Source organism: Pseudopodoces humilis, chromosome 22, assembly GCF_049639895.1.
Source record: "Pseudopodoces humilis isolate 2021_Gansu_Grassland_sample_001 chromosome 22, ASM4963989v1, whole genome shotgun sequence".
NCBI lineage: Eukaryota > Metazoa > Chordata > Aves > Passeriformes > Paridae > Pseudopodoces > Pseudopodoces humilis.
Genome location: NC_142221.1, coordinates 9,938,413 through 9,957,320, shown reverse-complemented (window position 1 = coordinate 9,957,320; position 18,908 = coordinate 9,938,413). Strand labels below are relative to the sequence as shown.

The 18,908-nt window shown below is 62.1% G+C and overlaps 4 protein-coding genes across 14 annotated transcripts in view; 3 read left to right on the top strand and 1 right to left on the bottom strand.

The window, feature by feature from the left end:
- The first annotated feature begins 1,993 nt into the window (after window positions 1–1,993).
- On the top strand, window positions 1,994–4,169 carry LOC102108707 (uncharacterized). Its single transcript, XM_014256254.2, has 2 exons — window positions 1,994–2,054; window positions 2,572–4,169. Exon 2 carries the CDS (start codon window positions 2,621–2,623, stop codon window positions 3,002–3,004), a length of 384 nt encoding a protein of 127 aa, XP_014111729.2. The 5' UTR covers window positions 1,994–2,054; window positions 2,572–2,620; the 3' UTR covers window positions 3,005–4,169.
- A 4,550-nt stretch (window positions 4,170–8,719) lies between these two features.
- On the top strand, window positions 8,720–9,356 carry RNF224 (ring finger protein 224). Its single transcript, XM_005527315.2, has one exon. It carries the CDS (start codon window positions 8,856–8,858, stop codon window positions 9,354–9,356), a length of 501 nt encoding a protein of 166 aa, XP_005527372.1. The 5' UTR covers window positions 8,720–8,855.
- Window positions 9,357–12,230: 2,874 nt separating this feature from the next.
- Window positions 12,231–16,382, top strand: LRRC26 (leucine rich repeat containing 26). Its single transcript, XM_005527316.3, has 2 exons — window positions 12,231–13,009; window positions 14,247–16,382. The coding sequence occupies exons 1-2, from the start codon at window positions 12,460–12,462 to the stop codon at window positions 14,504–14,506; spliced, it is 810 nt and encodes a 269-aa protein (XP_005527373.1). The 5' UTR covers window positions 12,231–12,459; the 3' UTR covers window positions 14,507–16,382.
- The window catches only part of GRIN1 (glutamate ionotropic receptor NMDA type subunit 1), a 38,408-nt gene continuing 35,866 nt past the window's right edge, over window positions 16,367–18,908 (bottom strand). For 8 of the 11 annotated variants that reach the window (XR_015774401.1, XM_088066006.1, XM_088066008.1 and 5 more), the window contains one exon: window positions 16,367–18,011. Coding sequence is in view for 8 of the 11 variants with exons in the window: in XM_088066006.1 (XP_087922132.1) it covers window positions 17,943–18,011 (69 nt within the window). In the remaining 3 variants the exon portion in view is untranslated. The remainder of the gene's footprint in view (window positions 18,012–18,908) is intronic. The other 3 variants (XM_088066007.1, XM_088066013.1, XM_088066010.1) reach the window with 1 other exon arrangement.

The following is an 18,908-nucleotide window of genomic DNA, read 5'->3' as shown; positions in this document are numbered from 1 at the left end:
TAACCCGTTCCAAAGGCCCTACAGACCAGGGATGAATTTCCCAAGGGATTTTTAACCCGTTCCAAAGGCCCTACAGACCAGGGATGAATTTCCCAAGGGATTTTTAACCCGTTCCAAAGGCCCTACAGACCAGGGATGAATTTCCCAAGGGATTTTTAACCCGTTCCAAAGGCCCTACAGACCAGGGATGAATTTCCCAAGGGATTTTTAACCCGTTCCAAAGGCCCTACAGACCAGGGATGAATTTTCCCGCTACCAACCCCAGTGGCAGCTCCCCATTGGATGAGAGGTGTTACCTCATCGTCTGCCAGCACCAATCAACAGAGACCACAGGGGCGGAGCTCCAGCCCCGACTGAGGGGACCGAGGGTATAAAAGGGGCAGCAGGTGCCTCAGAGCTGTCACTTATGGCTGTTGTCTGGCTGCTGCAGGGACCCGGCACTGCAGACTTCACTCTACCTCTATTTTTATATATTTATATAAATTCGAGTGTAGATTAGCTGCACTCGCTGCAGTGTCATAAAGTTCCTGCACTGGGGCCAAACGTCGGTTCGGTCAGAGGACTTAATGCTCAGACCCGGGGTTTCTTTTTTTCCTTCCTTTCTTTCTCCCCTTCCCATTACCCCTTACTCCCCTTTGGTTTTTTTACTTTTCTTTTTTCCTTAATAAACACTCATTTTATTTGACCCCCGAAGTTGTGTATTTTTCCTCACATTTCACACAGCCTGAATTTGGGGGTTCCCATCTCTGCCCGGGCCCTACCCCTCGGTGTGTCCTTTCCCCACAGCGGCCGCCCCCGGGCTCTCCTGAGCTCCAGCGGAGCCTTCAGCCGGCCCAAGGTCGGGTGAGCGGCCACCACCGGCACTGGGGGCTCACCGAGCTCCCCCTCCGCGGCTGGCAAAGCCTCCCGCTCTGGGGAGCGCCGTCCTTCATCATCCTCCGGCACTGCAAAGAGCATCACCACCCTCCTGTGCCCGCGTCAGGCACTGCACCGCCCGGGAGCCCCGGGGAAACGCGTACCAATGGCATCGGCTCCGAGCTTTTCATTCCTGGTGCCTGGGAGAGCCCTGGGAGGAGCTGGAGGAGGGACAGCTCCACCGTTGGGATGCCTAACCCTAAGCCTAACCCTAAGCCTAACCCTAACCCTAAGCCTAAGCCTAACCCTAAACCTAACTCTCAGGGCTGGACGGTCAGACACAGCCGGGCAAGGGCTGTCCTGGGCTGCAGGAGGGACCTGGGTGCCCACGGGCAGGCAGAGCCTGGGGCTGCCGGAGGGTGCAGAGCTCATGTCCCCTGCCCGCTGCTCAGGACAAGTGCATGGTGCTTAGTGCCCTGTGCCCAGCGCCTGGAGCTCGGGGTTTGCTGGTTCCCGCAGAGCCCTGGAGTGCAGTGCCCCCCTCCCAGTCCCTGCCTGCTGCCCAGAACCAGTGCGGTGCCAGTGCTGGTGCCAGTGTCCAGAGCTCAGTGCCCAGTTGCTGGTGCCTGTGGATGGTACTGGTGGCTGTACCAGTGTCAGATGTCCTGGCAGTGGTGACAGGGCACGGTGGCACTGCCTGCAGTATGGGGCTCACTGTGCACTGTGTGGTGCTGGTATCCACTGCTGGCACTCAGTTCCTGGTTCTGGTGGCTGGTGCTGCTTTGGTGCCTCGGTACCGGTGGCCTTGCCTGCTGCCCAATGCCTCTGTCCAGTGCCCACCTCCCACTGCCCCCTGCCCCTGTCCAGTGCCAAGTGTCCCTGTCCAGTTCTGGTCCCAGTGCCCCCTGTGCAGTGTCCCTGTCCACTGCCCAGTGCCCATCGTCCGGTGCCGGCTGTGGGTGCCCGGCTCCCTGCGGCCCCTGCCCTGTGCCAGTGGCCGGTGGGCTGGGCTGCTCGGTCGGTGTTGGTGCCGGGCGGTGGGTGCCGGGTGAGGGGTGTTTTTGCCCCGGTCTCTCGGGGCCGGTCTGTCTGTCTGTCTGTCTGTCGGTCGCTCGGGGCGGCGCCGCCCGGGGCGGTCCGTGCAGGAGGAAGCGCAGCCGGGGCAGAGCGGCCCCGCAGCGGCCGGAGCCGCGCTCTCGGTGAGTACCGGGGGGATCGCTGCCCCCACCTTGCCCGTGCCCTCACTGCTCCCCCCAGAGCCCCTTTCCCTGCCTGCCCCCCCTTTTCCTCTGCGTCCCCCGCCCCGATTCCCTGTCTCCCACAGCCTGCCCCGTCCCCAAGCCCTATCCCAACTGCCCTTGTCCTGTCCCATCTTCCTTCTGCCTCTCCGCTCCCCTGCACCCCCTTTCCTCCTGCTCGGTATCCCCCTAGAAGTTCTCACCCCACCCCACTGCCCTACCTGCACTCTGTGTCCCACTCAGCACCGCCTCCTGCCCCCCAATGCCCACCCCTTGCACCCCCACTCCTGCCTCCCCTCCTGGCTCTGCTGGCTCCATGTGTGCCTTGTGGGGGTCCCTTGGGGCTGGCAGGGAGTGGGGAGCACAGCTCTGCACCCTGCACCCAAACCAGTCTGCCGGGGGTCCCTTCCCCTGCAGTGGGAACAACCCCAGCACTGACACCCCCACAGCCCGGGGTAACGGGGGCTCTGTCCCGCAGGGGGTGGGCAGTGCCAGCCAGGCCAGCTGTGCTCACAAGGGGCAGGGAGATGGATCGTGGAGTCACCGTGGAGAACCCCTACGCCAGCGTCAACATCCCACGGGAGCAGTTCCAGCAGAGCTTCATCACTCGCTACCTGAGAGATGAGCCCACCATCATCGCCAACCCTGCAGCCGTGCCCTCCTGTGGCAAGGAGGAGCAGACAGACCTTGCTAACGGCTGGAACAGCCCAACCATCTCCACAGACAAGTCCTGGTCCCGTCCCTACAACCCGTACGCCAGCCTGAGGATGCCCAATGGGGACTCATCTGCCCCCTTCTACACCGTCACCCTGGACAAGGCACCCAAGAGCCAGGAGCGGGGGGCTGGCAGGCGGTGTGGCTGCTGCAGCTGCTGCTCCTGCTGCCCCAAGTGCTGCTGTGTCATCTCCTAAGGGCCCTCCCTGCACAGCCGGGATGTGCTGACCATGGGATGGGGCCAGGCCAGGCCACAGAGACATGGCTGCTGCTTTGGGCACCCCGGGAACTGCCCTGGCACCTGGCAGAGCTGGCACTGGCTGGACTGACACTGCTTTATACCTGGGAACTCTGCAGCCAGATGTGCTCCTGCCAGGTGGGGCATGGGGCCCGGGAGCCCTGAGAATGATGTGTGCCAGGACAGATGGCACCAGGAAGTGACTGCACTGGAAATGGGGGAGCACTGTGAGCCTGCAATCCTGCACAGAGCCCCTGCCACCACCCCCGTGCTGGGAAACCTCCACCCTGGGAAGGTCTGGCCGGTGTCCACCTGCTCGTGGGTAGGTTTGGATGCTGGCAGCCCTGTGTGCATGGAGGACATCATTGTCACTGTCTCGGAGAAGTGGAGAGGAGCCAGGGACAAGGCTCCAGCTGGAACAGGGACCCACCTCCCCAGAAGTGATTCATCCCCCTTCCCACAGCATCAGGGGGATGCTGCTGGCACCCTGCACCAAACTCCATCTGGATCCTGCTCCTCACCACACTGCCCATGGCACAGAGGGACAGAAACAGGAAAGACAGACAGCCAAAGCATGGCAGAGATCTGGCTGTGCTCCAGGGCAGCACTGATGGCACAGCATGGATGTGGGCATTAACATCCTAGTGCCAGGAAACCCCCAGCCCCATTCTGTTCCTCCTGCCAGGCTTGTGGGGCGCTGGGCACAACCTCTTGTCCCTTCTGCATCCCCGGGACAGCTCCAGTGCAGAGGGCTGGCCCAGCTCCAGCAGTGGGGCAGCACTGGGGCATCTTGCTGGGGATGCAGAGCCCCAGCATTCGCCTTTTGCAACTCCCTGGGCTTGGAGGAAGGCGGGAGGAGCCTGCGGGCTCTTCCCAGTGAGCTGGGGCACCGCCAGGCTGGGCTTTCGGCTGGGGCTGCTGCCATCGACCTGGAACAAGCCTGCTGTTGTGCTGATGTCCCGCCGTGGTGCTGCCGTCCCTCCCTGGTGCTGGCGTCCCAGGGACAGCTGTTCTGCCAGGCGGCAGCTGCTGCACAACTGCCTGCTCTGCGGGAGCCGGGGCTTGGGAGGAGCGCCTGTGTTTGCAGATGACTTCAGGGTGCTGCAAATAAAATTACAGCCCTCTTCTGCCCTGCCAAGGTGTGCCTGCTTCCTCCACCCAAGCTTTTCTGGGATTCCCGTGTCACTTCTTGCTCGCTTGCTTTCCCTGGTGGGTGTGTAAGGGCAGTGCTAAAATCTCCAGACCAGGCTTAACTCTTGCCCTGCTGACTCGTGGCAGCAGCAGCTCGTGCTGAGCTCTTTGGCTGCTGCCTGGTGCCCCACTGCCAGCCTGGGTCCAGCAGTGCCAGCCTGGGTCCAGCAGTGCCAGCCTGGGTCCAGCAGTGCCCAGGCGTTCCTGCCTGTCTGGGGACACTGCCCAGCCCTGCCAGACTGTCCTGTCTGGAAAGACTTTGTGAGTCCTTGGGAGGGGCTGAGGAAGGGCCTGCCAAAGGGAAGTTCCTGGCTGGGCCAGCTGGGTGGGCTCTGGGCCACTGCCCGGGCTGGCTGTGACCCCCCAGGAGTCCATCAGCAATGGGAGCCCACCATGGCTTGGAAGCCCGTCCCTCCTGAAATCCCAGGGTTATTCTGGGCTGGGCAGGCAGCGGCTCGGCAGAGGCTCGGCCCGGTCACTGGCGGGGGAGGCTGCCAGGGACACAGCCCCGCACAAGGAGCTCCCTGTTCTCGCTGCCCAGAGCGGCCGATCCGCCCCCGTTTCCTTTCGGGCGGCCCGGCCCGTGCGAGCCCCGGCTGCGGGACACGGACACACGGCTTGGGGAGGGCAAACTCTGGCCAAGGGTGTGCTAGGGCCCGGGCAGGGCAGGGAAGGACAGCATGAGCCGTGTGTCACCGCTGCCCTTCGCTCTGCTTGGCCCCGGGGCCGTGCCAAGCACGGCGGGAGCGGCCGGCGCTGCTGCCAGACACCGGGCAATGATTAAACTGCAGCGGCAGGGAACGGGGAGAGCAGGGGAGGGTGCAGTGCAGAGTCCCCTGGGTGCTCCCTGGCTGTGCTCACCCTCCCGAGGTGCCCAGGGGTGCAGGGGATTGTTCTGGGCCGCTGTCCCCTCCTGCCTCTGGAGCGTGGGTGGCGGAGCCCTGGCTCATCCCGATCAGACCTTTGCTCTCCCGGAGGTGCCGCTCCCTCCCCGCGGTGCCGAAGGTCCCTGCAGCGCCCGGGGATGAGTTTAGGAACAGGAAAACACGTTTCCCATCCATGTGTGTCGCTGCTGATTGCAGATCTGCCTCCCCTGAGGGCAGACCTTACTGCTCCACACAACTCCCTGAAAGGAGCTGTACTGAACTGAAGGTTCATCTCTTTTCCCAAGTAACAAGTGACAGGAAATGGCCTCAGGTTGTGCCAGGGGATAGGTTGGATATTAGGGAAAAACTTTCCACTGAAGGTGTAAAGGCCTGGCACCGGCTTCCCAGGGCCACGGCGGAGTCACCATCCCTGCCCAGAAAATGTGTTGATGTGGCAGCTGGGGACATGGTTGGTGCTGACCCTGGTGGTGGTGCTGGCCTGATATTGGACCCCATGATTTTAAAGGTATTTTCTGACCTTAACTGTTCTATGATTCCCTGTTCCTGGCTCCAGGAGGGCTTTGGGCAGGGCTCATGGTGTCAGCATGGCAGATGCACCGTCCCTGTGTCATCAAGGGCTCCCCTGCCCCAAACCCTGCCTGTGCTGTGCGGGGGTGCCCAGCAGTGGGGCTGCACAGGCAGGCACGGTGGTACCCCGGCATGCCAGGGCACAGCTGGATCCTGATCTACCCAGTGTTCCACCTGGGCCAATGGGTTTGACCAACATCGAAGTCCCTGGCACAGCCCTGTCCCAAACTGGCCCCACTGGCCTGTGCTTGCCTTGCCTTGGGGTGCCATGGGGTGCCACCCCGTTGCCTGGGGGCCCGGGGGCACACACAGCACGTGTGCACTGCCTCGGGAAGCCTGTGGCAGGGCTGGACCAGGGTCCTGCCCCGGGATGTGTGTCCCAGAGGTGCTGCTCTGCTGGAGCTGCTCCCTGGCTCACAGGCACCAGTGTCAGGGGGTGAGCCCTTCTCTCAGTGACCCTGTGGGGATCTTCATTTCCAAAACCCCCAATTCCTTCTCTGAGGAGTGTTGGAAACACGACCTGAGGGCTGCTGGTGAGGAGGCAGCAGGGGAGAGCCGTGCCTGTCTCCCTGCCTGCTTCTGCCTGCAGTGGGAGCTGCTGCCCGCTCCTGCTCCACGCAGGAATGCTGCCGGGTGTCCTGGCTGTCCCGCCCTGCCTCCAGGATGGGCTTTTCTCCTCCCAGAGAAAAGGATCTGTCCCCGTACCACACTCCCGTCTGCAGTCTGCAGCAGCCTCCATGCCAGGGCTGGGACATCGCTGCTGGACCACGGGCAGCTGTGGGGACAGAGTCCTGCGCTTCCCCGGCGTTGTCACCTCCCCTGGGTCCTGCACCTTGCAGGTGTCCCGGTGGGACGCTGGGGTGTCCCCAGCCTGATGCACTGCTAACCCAGCCCCAACACCAGAGCCTGCAGCCCCAAGGAAGGGCAGGGCCACCGCACCCCACACACCGGGCACTGCCAGCCCGGATCAGAGTGTCCCTGCACCAGTCCCAGCCCTGCCACCCCACCGTGCCCTCCCACTCCTGCCACAGCTGTCCCCGCAGCCCGGACCTGGGGATGTGTGGGCTGAAGCGCCACGGGGTCTCCGCTGGCCAACATCTGCCCAGATGTTCTTGGCTGGGGAGGACGTGGAGGACTTTGCTGCTGCTGCCCGGGTCCAGACGATATCCAGCGTGCCCACGGTGGAGCCCAGAGCTCCCTGGCCTCACAGGGACAGCTCCGTCTGTTAGTGAAGCACAGGTGATGGTTGATGACCATTCCTGGGCTTAGATTTCAGAGTTCTTTGTTACCTGGGTGCCTGTAACCCAATCTCCCGGGCTTGGCTTCCCTGCAGCAGATCCAATAGCACCTGTCCCTGAAAGGTGAGCCTCTGCCCACTAGCACGATCACTGGCAGCCACAGGGACCTGGCTGGCAGCTCAGCTCCCTGATGCTCCCCACAGAACTGCCACAGCCCCCCGGGACAGCACAGCCCTTCTGCTACCAACCCCGAGGCCCTGGGAAGCATCTCAGGACAGGTAGGGATGGGGTGACTGGGAGGAGGGGAGGAGAGGGTTACCCATGTGCACCAAAACCCTTGAGGTCACCAAAGGAAAGGGAACAGAGTCTTGGTGGCCTCCAGGAGAAGTTTGCAAATATTCTGGTGGGTACCAGATGCCACCTGAGGTGAGGCTGGATCCCCTCAGCCCCCTCCCTGTTTGTGCCCACCCTCTGCTGCTGACAGCTGTGCCAGCACAGCCCGGGGCTGAGCAGGAGTGGGGCTGTGCCACTGCCTGGTCTGCAAGTGCTGCTCCCCAGCCCACCCAGCCACCTCACCCCTGCTCACCCCATGCTCCCCCAGCCCCAGGCTGCACCCTGAGCCCGAGGCTGCTGAGGTCTGGCCAACCCATGTTCCCTGCAGAGCTCCCGGTGTGGCACCGGGACAAACACATCCCCCGTGGGTGCAGGGACAACCCAGAGCAGTGGCAGCATCCTGCTCCTCCAGGCAGGGCTGGGCACGGCAGGCAGGGATGGATGTCGGGAAGGGATGGATGTCGGGCAGGGATGGATGCTGGGCAGGGATGGATGTCGGGCGGGGATGGATGTTGGGCAGGGATGGATGTCGGGCAGGGATGGATGTTGGGAAGGGATGGATGTCGGGAAGGGATGGATGTCGGGTGGGGATGGATGCCGGGCAGGGATGGATGTCGGGCAGGAATGGATGTCGGGAAGGGATGGATGTCGGGCAGGAATGGATGTCGGGAAGGGATGGATGTCGGGCAGGGATGGATGTTGGGCAGGGATGGATGTCGGGAAGGGATGGATGTCGGGTGGGGATGGATGTCGGGCAGGGATGGATGTCGGGTGGGGATGGATGTCGGGAAGGGATGGATGTCGGGCAGGGATGGATGTCGGGCAGGAATGGATGTCGGGAAGGGATGGATGTCGGGAAGGGATGGATGTCGGGCAGGGATGGATGTTGGGCAGGGATGGATGTCGGGTGGGGATGGATGTTGGGCAGGGATGGATGTTGGGAAGGGATGGATGTCGGGCAGGGATGGATGTTGGGAAGGGATGGATGTCGGGCAGGGATGGATGTTGGGCAGGGATGGATGTCGGGCAGGGATGGATGTCGGGTGGGGATGGATGTTGGGAAGGGATGGATGTCGGGAAGGGATGGATGTCGGGAAGGGATGGATGTCGGGAAGGGATGGATGTTGGGCAGGGATGGATGTTGGGCAGGGATGGATGTCGGGCAGGGATGGATGTCGGGCGGGGATGGATGTCGGGCAGGGATGGATGTTGGGCAGGGATGGATGTTGGGCAGGGATGGATGTTGGGTGGGGATGGATGTTGGGCGGGGATGGATGTCGGGCAGGGATGGATGTTGGGCAGGGATGGATGTTGGGTGGGGATGGATGTCGGGAAGGGATGGATGTCGGGAAGGGATGGATGTCGGGCAGGGATGGATGTCGGGCAGGAATGGATGTCGGGCAGGGATGGATGTCGGGTGGGGATGGATGTTGGGAAGGGATGGATGTTAAGCGGTGATGCTGCTGCTCCTGGGAACCCACCACACAGACCGGTCCCCACCTCTCCCACCCGTGGGGTGCACTCGGAGGTGACACCCACCCCGCTGCCCCGGCCCCAGTCACGGCCTGGCCCCTCCTGTCACCCCCTCCCCAGCATGTCCCAGGCCGGCGGCAGCCCCGGCCCGGAGGATTTGGGGCCGAGTGTCGGGGCTCACTCGCGCACCCCGAGCCGGGGCAGCCAGCGCGTCGAGTGCATCATCTGCTACTCCTCGTACGACCTGGGCGTGCGGCTGCCGCGGCGCCTGTACTGCGGCCACACGTTCTGCCAGGCGTGCCTGAAGCGCCTGGACGCGGTGAGCAACGAGCAGCGCTGGATCCCGTGCCCGCAGTGCCGCCAGAACACCCCCACGCCCCGCGGAGGGGTCACCATGCTCGACCTCGACCTCGCCACCTTCCTGGCCGTCAAGGCCGACAAGGAGCAGCCGCGGCCGGCCGGCAGGGCTCTCCCCGCTCCCAAGGGCTGCTGCAAGGAGCCCGCGGTGACCCAGCAGCCGGCGGGGCCGTGCCGAGAGCCCGGGACCCCCGCGCTGTTCCCCCGGCGCGGCTGCTGCCGGCTGTGCCTGTGCTGCGGGGTCACGGCCGCGCTGGAGAGCTGAGCTCCGGGACTGCTGCTGGGGACCTTTGCCAAGCCTCAGAGCCTCGTGTGGACTGCGGTGCTGGCGGACTAGCAGGGGCTTCAGCCCGGGCAGGGCTTTCCTGTCCGTCCCGCCGGGATTTGGGGTGCAGCAGCGGGGGATGAAGATGCTATCCTGCCCATCTGGCCTGCTGGCTACTCAGAACCTGGTCCAGCTGTCACAGACGTTCTCTGGTCCCTGAGCACGGCCTGGCCCGTGCCCCGTTCCCCCGTGTGTGGCTCTGCAGCAAGGACAGGGGCACCGAGCATCCCCCGGGCAGGGGACGGGGCCCGGCACAGCGACACCGTGGGGCACCTCCAGCACCTTGAGAGCTCCACGTCTATTAAAGACACTTCTGTCCTGCTGGGCTGCACATCCTGGATGTGTTTGTCAGCAACCCTGGCCTGGGGCAAGCTCTGCCTGTGGCGGATGAGGGGAGAAGTGACCTGCCCTGCTGGATTGCTGTGCTGGGAGTGTTTGCTCTGCTGGCCATTTGCATGAGAAATTTTGGCATTGGGATAGCAGGACGGTTGAAATTGAGGATGAGAGTTGTTAGGAAACCTCCAGTGTTGTTCCAGCTCCGGTGTGGGAGGAGAGCTGAGCTCAAGAGGCTCCTGCTTGGCCTTGTGCTCTCTGGCTCATGCCTGGTTTGGCTTTTCCTGCCTGACCTTTTCCTCTCACACAGGCACCCACAAACCCTGCTGCTGTTTTTCCACTTGTGCCCTGCTGCCTGCATGGCTTTCCCTGCTTTCCCTGCCTGACTCCAGACCTGGGTGCAAGGACACGAGACCAGGCAGCTGCTCTGGGTTAACAGGGGCCAAACTGGAAGTGCTGGAGTGCACAGAGTGGTACAGAAACAGCTCTTGGCCAGGGCTTGGTGTTGTCTGAGCAGCTCTTGAGATTCTTCCTCAAGACCCATTTTTTGCCTCTGTTTTCCATGTGATTTATGAGCTCTTGCAATACCCCAGCACCAGGAGCCCCCTCAGGGCTCGGCAGGGGACCCCAGCCTGTGTCTCCTGGGGCTGGCAGGAACCTTGTGTCTCCTGGGCTGTCCTGGTGCTCACATGTTCCCCGTGCAGCCAGGGGACTCCACCAGCCACGGACAGCACCCACGGCTGCACAGAGCTCGTGCACAATTCTGCCGCTTGGCGTCACCTGCCATAAAAGAGCTCCAGCTAAAACAGTCCCAGAGGAACAAACCTGGGGTGCCCCAGGGCAGACAGAGGTATGGTGTGGTTCAGAAATCCCGTGTGAGTCCTGCCTTGGACCTTTAATTACCTGGGAACATGCAAGAAATTAAAGCCTTCAAGGAATGGATAAGAGCTGGTGCTGAGTCCTAATGCACCTTCCCCTCTGTCTCCTTTTCTCCCCAAGGACTCAACCGTGGATGGTGGGAAGGGTCCATCCCTCCCTGCAGAGGTGCCAGCAGCTCTGTGCTCAGCCCAGCACCTTTGGGTCCCAGCTTTCCCACAGTGCTGGGTGCCCAAACCCACGGCTCCCTGTCATTGTTTCTAATAGTGGTTTGGGTCATTTATGGCATGAATGCTGCACTTGTCCCCTGAATCCAGATGGATGCAGGCAGTGGGCAATGCAGCTCCTGGGGAGGAAGAGCATTTTGGGACAGGATTCCCTCAAAATCCATGTGTCCATATAGGCTTTGGCTGGGATGAGCTGGGGTTGCAGCTCCACATGGCACTGGGTTTGTGCCCTTGCCCTGGGGCTGGGCTGGGCTGGAGGATTCCTCTGAATTATTTCCAGATGGGGATTAATGCAGCAAAGCGAGTTTGCTGCAGGATAGATAAACAAACCAAAGCTTCTCGGGATGCTATTATTAAACCTTCTGCCTGCTGCTTCTGTCCCAGATTTGGGAACATCCTGGCCTTGCTCTCAGGTGCAGCTGTGCCCTGCCTTGCTGCCCATCCAGCCCCTTGGCCGGGGGGCAGAGGGACAGGGATTCCTCTGGGACCGTGGCCACTGGGGTCCTGATGGATGTGAGTGGGGACAGTGTCCCTGCCCTGGGCTCCCAGTCTGGCTGGAAACGGGGTGAGGTGCTGCCAGCTGGGTGTCCCCTGCTACCCCTGATCCCCCTGAGCTCTGCCAGGGCAGTGGCACTGGGAGGTGACACCTCTCCTCAGCAGCCTTCAGCGGCTTTGAAGCGGGTGTAAACAGGGTGGAGGCAGACTTTGAGCCCCATGGAACTGGCACTGCTGTGACGAGGGGAGGGCAAACCAGTTTGGGGTGGCTGCAGCCCAGCCAGCTCACCTTTGCTGTGCTTCTCATGGGGGGCTCCTGTGCCACCCTCCGTGTGCACACGGACGTGTTCCCCTTCTGGGAAGGAGAAAGGTGACCCATGGGATCCAGTCCAGCCCTCCTCATCCTGGAATGGCTGGTGGTCTCCTGCCATGGACAAGGGCTGGGCTCAGCAGGGTGGGCCGTGGTTCCCAGCACAGCTCCCCACTGAGGACCCCTGGGCATGGTGGGACAGCACGTGAGATGGGGTAAGACCTGCAAATTATATAATTTGGCCCAGCTGTGTTTTTTTCCAGTAACCCAGCCACTTATGGGGGTCCTGGGCCCATACACCCTTCTGTACATGGCTTTTGAGGCAGCATGTCCATGGGGGATGCCCCTGGCGAGGATGGAGGCTCAGAGGTGGATCTGGATTTGCTGATTTCCAGCTCTCCAGCCCGCAGCACACACAAGCAGTTAATCCCAGGCCACGCAGAGTTGGCCGCTTACCTGGCTGGAGCGGTGCCTGGGGGAGGGAGGGACGCGGGCACGGTTCCACACCTTGCAGGGCAAGCATCACTGCAAAAATATTTGCTGAAAAAAGTGCAGCTCCACCCCGAGGAAAACCGGGTCCGGGAGCAGAGCCCCATTGAGGTTTGCAGCCGGGTGAGCTGGGGAATGAACACGAGTGACTGCAGGGAGCCGAGAGCTGCCCAGCGCCTCCGACCAGCACTGCCGGGCTCAGCCCAGGGCAGCGGGCAGGGCCGGGGGGCTGGGCAAGGTGTGGGGCTCTAGAGAAGCTGTCCGTGACCCAGCTCAGCAGGGCAGGGAGCTCTCTGTGCCCCGGGGGACAGCCATGGGCTGCTGGAGGCTCCCCGGCCCCGCGCTGGCCTTGCTGCTGCTGCTGCTGCTGTGCCCCCCGCCCTCGCCAGCCTGCCCGGCCGCCTGCCACTGCTCCCCGGGAGAGGTGGACTGCAGCGAGCGGGGCCTCCTCGAGGTGCCCTGGAGCCTCTCGACCAACACCAGCGCCCTGTGGCTCGGCTACAACTTCATCACGGTGCTGGGGCCGCGCTCCTTCCCTCCGCTGCCGGGGCTGCGGCTGCTGAGCCTGGCGCACAACCGCCTGGAGCTGCTGCACAGCCACGCTCTGCTGGGGCTCGGGGGGCTGCAGGAGCTGGACCTCAGCCACAACCGCCTCACCCTGCTCACCCCCGACACCTTCCTGCCCCTCACCAGCCTGGCCACGCTCAACCTGGGCAGCAACAGGCTGGGGGAGCTGGAGCCCGGGGTGCCGGGCGCCTTGCCCCAGCTCCAAGCGCTTCTCCTGCAGGACAACCCCTGGGTGTGCAGCTGCGGCATCCTGCCCCTCTGGCGCTGGCTGAGCCACAACAGGGAAAAAGTGCGAGGTGAGTGCCCAGAGGGCTGTGTCCTCCAGCCCCCACCTGCTCCGTGCTGGCTGCTCACCCTGCCAGGGCTGGGGCGGGACCCAGAGCCCGGCTGCCAGCTGCCTGAGGGCTTGGCGGGTCAGCACCCTTGGGGTGAGCTTCTCCAGAACCTGGCCTTAGGTCGTGCCAGCTCCTGCGTCTGCTCGGGTGGATACAGCCCTGGGCCTCAGCTGTGCCCACGCTTTGATTCTGGTCACCAGCAGGGATGGCCTGGAGAGGAGCTGGGCAATGTCCCAGTGCCAGGCACCCAGAGCTGTCCCCAGCAGTGGCACCAGTCCTGCCACATGGCACCTGAGGCAGCAAGTGGAGCCTGTGTGTCAGGGTGCACATCACTGCTGGCCCATCCAGGGTGCAGCGCTTTCAGTCCCTTCCCCAAAGCCTTCATGAACCTGGTTCTCATCCTGCATTTCTTCCCCCATGACCCTCAGTGAAACACAGCTCTGCCAGCACCACTGCTACCCTCTCCTGCTTGCTTCCAGCTTGCATGTGTGACTGCACTTGTGCTGGCTGGGACCTCCTGTGGTGTCTCCAGGCTGACTGTTCACTGCTCCCCACATCTGTGTTCTGGGAGCCAGTCCCTCCCCCTTGCTGCCCCACCTGCCATCCTGCTCCAAACCCATCTTCCTGTGCCCTCTCCAGCTCTGTGCCCACCTCCCATCCCATCCCATCCCATCCCATCCCATCCCATCCCATCCCATCCCATCCCATCCCATCCCATCCCATCCCATCCCATCCCATCCCATCCCATCCCATCCCATCCCATCCCCTCCCATCCCACCCCATCCCATCCCATCCCATCCCATCCCATCCCATCCCATCCCATCCCATCCCATCCCATCCCATCCCATCCCATCCCATCCCATCCCATCCCATCCCATCCCATCCCATCCCAGCCCATCCCATCCCAGCCCATCCCATCCCATCCCATCCCATCCCATCCCATCCCAGCCCATCCCATCCCATCCCATCCCATCCCATCCCATCCCATCCCATCCCAGCCCATCCCACCCCATCCCACCCCACACAGGTGAGTCCTGAACTTCACCGTTCCCCCTTTGTAGCTGGGCATGGGTGATGTTGGTGACCCTGGCCCTTGTCCTCCTGCCCTGGTGCCCTCCATCCCGTGCATCCTGCCATCCCCCTGTCCTTGGCCCCTGCCTTGTCCAGTGTTCCCTGCAGCACTGCTTTTCTCTTCCAGAGAAGAGCTTGCTTCTCTGCAGAGTTCCGGAGCAGCTGAACAAGTATCCGATCATGGCCTTTGGGGAGGAGTCCTTCAGGCAGTGCCAGGAGAGCTCGCTGTCCCCCCAGCACTACATCGCCTTCTTCATCATTGGGCCCTTCTCCTTCATCGCCAGCATCTTCTTCTGTACCGTGCTGGGCTCGCTCGTGGTGCTCTACCACAGCCTGCGCCGGGAATCCCACTGCTGGAGGAGACCCCACGTCTGCAGGGTGCACTGAGGGGCTCAGCCAGGCTCTGTCCTGGGCAGGCTGGCCTCCATCCACGCCCCTCTCCAGTGGCCTGCACCCACCTGTTGCAAACTCACCCCTGTGGACCAGCGAGAGGAAGTTCTGCTCCTGGAATTGCTTTAGGTTTTCTCAGAGTTCCCCAAGATGGTGCCAGGGGGGAGCAGCCTCCAGCTCAGCTCCCTGAAGGGCACACACTGACCACAAATGCTCTCGGTGTTTTGGGAAGCTCCCCAAAGCCACCCTCACATCTGCATATTCCCTTCCTGGGGGCATTCAGGTGATCCTGCTCCCCTTGTCCTGTGCTGCCCAGTCCCCTCAGTGTGGGTTTAGGATGCCCCATATGCCTCACTGTGCCTTTAGGTGCAGCCTGGGAGTCCCTGTGTGTGTCCCAGGACACATCACATCCCTCTTGGTGCCTTTCAGGCCACCCCAGGAGGCACCATTTGCCTTTTGGGTGCAGCCCAGGAGCCTCTGTGTGCCTTTCATTTTGCTCCTTGGGCCCTTTGGTGCCCCCTGCACCTCTGACTGCCTTCAGTGACCCCAGCAGCCCCAGTGCTTCCTTCTGTGCCCTCAGAACTCCTTGGCTTGGTGTTTCCTGCACCCAAGTGCCATGTTTGGCTTCTGTGTCCTGGCAGGCATTGCTTTCCTTTCAGTGTACCCCAGAGCTCTCCCTATGCCTCTCTATACCTGAAGACCTCTGGATGCTTTGGAGCATCCCAAAGCCTTCACGGGGTTCTCAGACCATCCCAGACCTTTCAGAGTGCCCAAGGACAGGGCAGCTTGCAGAAAGCTCCTTTTGATAGTTTTTTTCCATTGAGTCAGGAATGCTGGTGCTGAGAAGGCTCAGCCAGCAAGGTCTAGGGTGAGGCTGAAGTTTAGGGTGAGGGCCAGGAAGAGCCTTGAGCTGCCACTGATGTGGTTCAGCCGAGGAGCTGCCAAGGGATGGGTGAGGCTACAGTTTGAGGTTTCTCCCTCAATAGCTTTTCCCTAGGCTACATCCCAAGGAAAGGTGTAGGGTTAGCTCAGTGCTGGGAGTGGGGACAAACAGGCCCTTTACAGCAGCCCTGGCTGCTGCCTCACCTCCCATCACCCACAAAACGGGGCTGGGGCTGCCCCTGCACCTCCCTGTCCTGCTCCTTCCCTTTCCTGTGGAAATGCTGCTGGAAATGCTTAGTGAGCATGCTGGGAGATGGCCTGGAAGGATCTGGAGCTGTGCTGCAGGCAAAGCCACAAGTTGGGGTGACAAAAACATCTTTCAAGGAAAAACAACAGCCCTTTTTGGCCTGATCTCTTACCTGCTGCAAGGTGATCAGAGCCACAATGAGATGCTGTGACCACCAGGCTTGTTCACTCCATTTCCTGCCCGTGCAAGAACTGGGACCTGCCAGGGACGTGGCAGGAGTCAGAGCATCAGTAAATCACACAGAAATAAACCAAGTGTCACCTCAGTGGTGGCTTGCTCCCATGTTAATTTTCAAGGGAGGAACCAGCCCCGTGTGCTGCTCCAGGGCCAGATTCCTTCCTCCTCCTCTCCCGTGGGGCAGGGGCTGTTTTTACCCCACATGGAGGTGGGACAGGGCCAGCTGCCCTGGTGCTGCTGTTTGCAAGGCCTGTGTCCCCCCCTGGCTGTGCAGGCTCTCTGTCACCTGAGTATCCCAGAATGGGGATGCCCTTTCCCTCCCAGTCCCCTCTCTAGTCCCTGGCCTTCCTCCCTGCTGGTTTCTTCGTCCCCTCCCGTCCCTCCACTGTTTGCAGACCCTGCCACAGGCTTGGGTGAGGCTCTGATTCACTGCAGGGTTCCCTGCCAGAAGTCAGAGACAGAAAGAGGCACGCAGCTCTGGAATAAACCACTTCATGATCCAGTCTAGACTTTACTGAGCTCTTGCAAAAACTTGGTATTAATGTAACATTGACGTATAAAGTAGAATGGGTCCGATTTCTCAGCTGGAGCTAATGGACTGATGGAGCCACAGCAGTCAGTGGGACGATGCTCAGCTGCCATGTGAAAATCCTGCCCGCGGGGGCAGCCTGGGGCAGGGGGAGGCAGTTCGTGCCGCTGGGTACCACGTTGCAGGTGGGTTTCCCTGCAGATGGGATGCGATGCTGCCCGTCCAGAGCTGCTCACCCCCGCTGCCTCTGCCCACGGGAGCTGCTCAGGGTGGGCGTGCGGGCCCGGGGGAGGAGGTGCGGGGTGCGACGGGCTCAGCCTGGCTCGTTCGGTTCCCTTCTCCCGAACTGGGATCTGCTTTCCACGTCTCCAGGTTGAGGCGGGTGGAGCGCCGTGAGCTGGGGCTTCAGGGCTGCCGCGGGAGCTGCTGCGAGCTGGAGCTGCAGGTGCGAGCTGGAGCTGCAGGTGCGAGCTGGAGCTGCAGGTGCGAGCTGGAGCTGCAGGTGCGAGCTGGAGCTGCAGGTGCGAGCTGGAGCTGCAGGTGCGAGCTGGAGCTGCAGGTGCGAGCTGGAGCTGCAGGTGAGGGTGGCAGGGGAGCCGCCAGGGCCGGCCGTGCTGCCCTGAGCCAGCCTGGGCACCGCACCGGGGCACCGCAGCGAGCAGCCCGCAGCATCTCTCCTTGCATTGCTGGTGCTGAGGCAGTGTGGAGCTGGGGTAGAGGTCAGTGCAACCATCCAGAGCCATTTTCCGTGGAGAATTCCTGGCCAGGAGAGCTGCTGTGTGAGTGCTACATGCTGGCCGTGGCCAGGTCCTGGGGATGTGTTCTGTGCAGGAGAGATGGGAGCCGGGGTGGCACCGCAGGGCTCCGCAGTTCCGCGGTCAGCACTGGGGCGAGGGCTGCAGCCGGACCACGGCCAGGGACCGAGTCACAGCCACGGCAGGGGAGGGCCCGTCCCCTGCAGGGAGCAGAGCGCACATCTTCCAGCCCCTGCTGCAGACGGGAGGGTCGCTCCACACAGCAGGAACATGTGCCCGACCTGCCGCACCAGGAGCTGGCTGCTCCAGCTGCTCAGGACCGTGGGCACGGAGCCCTCCAGGCGGTGGGAGACGTGGAGCACACGTCTGAGGGGCTGCGTGTGCTCAGAAGGCTGCAGTCTGTGAGGTGAAGCATGTGTTTGTGGTTTGGCACCAGCTCTTCCCTGCTACCATGGGAGAGCAGGCACCGTGTGCCTTCTGCAGTCCTTTCCCCTTGCATGGAGCCAGTCGGTGGCAATTCTGATTATCGTGGCACTGTTTGGAAGCAATTATCTCTGTACAGTGAGGTCCAAACCTTGTCCTGGTCCTGCCGTGCTTCCTGGGGCACGAGCATGGCAGCAGGCTTAGGAAGGGAGGGGGATATACAATGGAGTCACTGTGTATGGATGAAGGATGCTTTCCTCCCATCTCACCCAGAAGAACCCATCAGTGTCCCTGGAAAGGCAGTCCTGGCTGTGCCTTCCTACTGTGTTGGGCAAGGACTGATGGCCCTCGGGGAGAAGGTCACACCACAGTGCTGACTGAGGGGTCGGAGAGGTTGAGCTGGCCAGTGATGTCGGTGGGGTGATACTGCTGCAACACACAAATAGACAGACAAGGAGAAAGAAGTGTTAGGCAGTTCTGGCACTCGTCCCCGCTGTGACTCCTATCCCATGTGTCCCTACAGGATATCCCCTGGGAGTGAAGCAACGCCCTGAGAGCTGCTGCTGGCTGAGGTCCCCTTCCCAGCGCCATCCACGCTTGTGCAGAGGTCACTGCTGACGCTCTCCAAGCACCCTGGAGCTGGGCAGAGGGGACACCAGGAGCGTGGTGCAGCTTCTGCAGAGCGTGGCTGCCACGTCACCCGCTGAACCAGGCCCTCTCTGCTCTGGGAGGGCTACAAAACAAAGCCTGTGACTCATCAGCCCAGCCCACGCCTGAACCTGTGTTTGGAGGGTCTGGCTGGGTTTTGGCACTCTCTGGTGCCAGATCAAGCTGTGCTTTGAGGCCAGGGCATTTCACCTCCTTGCTTGAATGACCCTGCCGTGACTATCCTTTCATGCAGGTGAGATGTGTGGTGTGGTTGACTCGTGATAAAGTGTGGCGTTGATTGCTAATGTGAAAGTACGGCCTGTGTTGGGATTGTGGCCTGGATTGGGGGTTCTGAGCTCCTTCCAGATGCGGGGGCTTGTCACGGGAGGGGCCATGGGAGAGCCCTCCCCTGCTGCAGTCCCATCAGCAAGTAGGGGGCAGAGCAGAAATACCCACCAATGGGCAAGAAAAAAAAAAGTCCTTCCTCCCCAGGCAGGAATTTACAGCTGGGCAGTTATTTCCTCCCTTTCTCCTTCCACACTCCCTTCCTCTCCCAGCTCCACTCTCCTAACTCCAAACCCTGGCCTGGAAGCCCAGTCCAGCCCTGCTGCGGGAGCAGGTGGCCCGGAGCATCCTGCGCCGCTCTGTGCGCTCCTGATCCGGTGCCAGGGCAGGAAA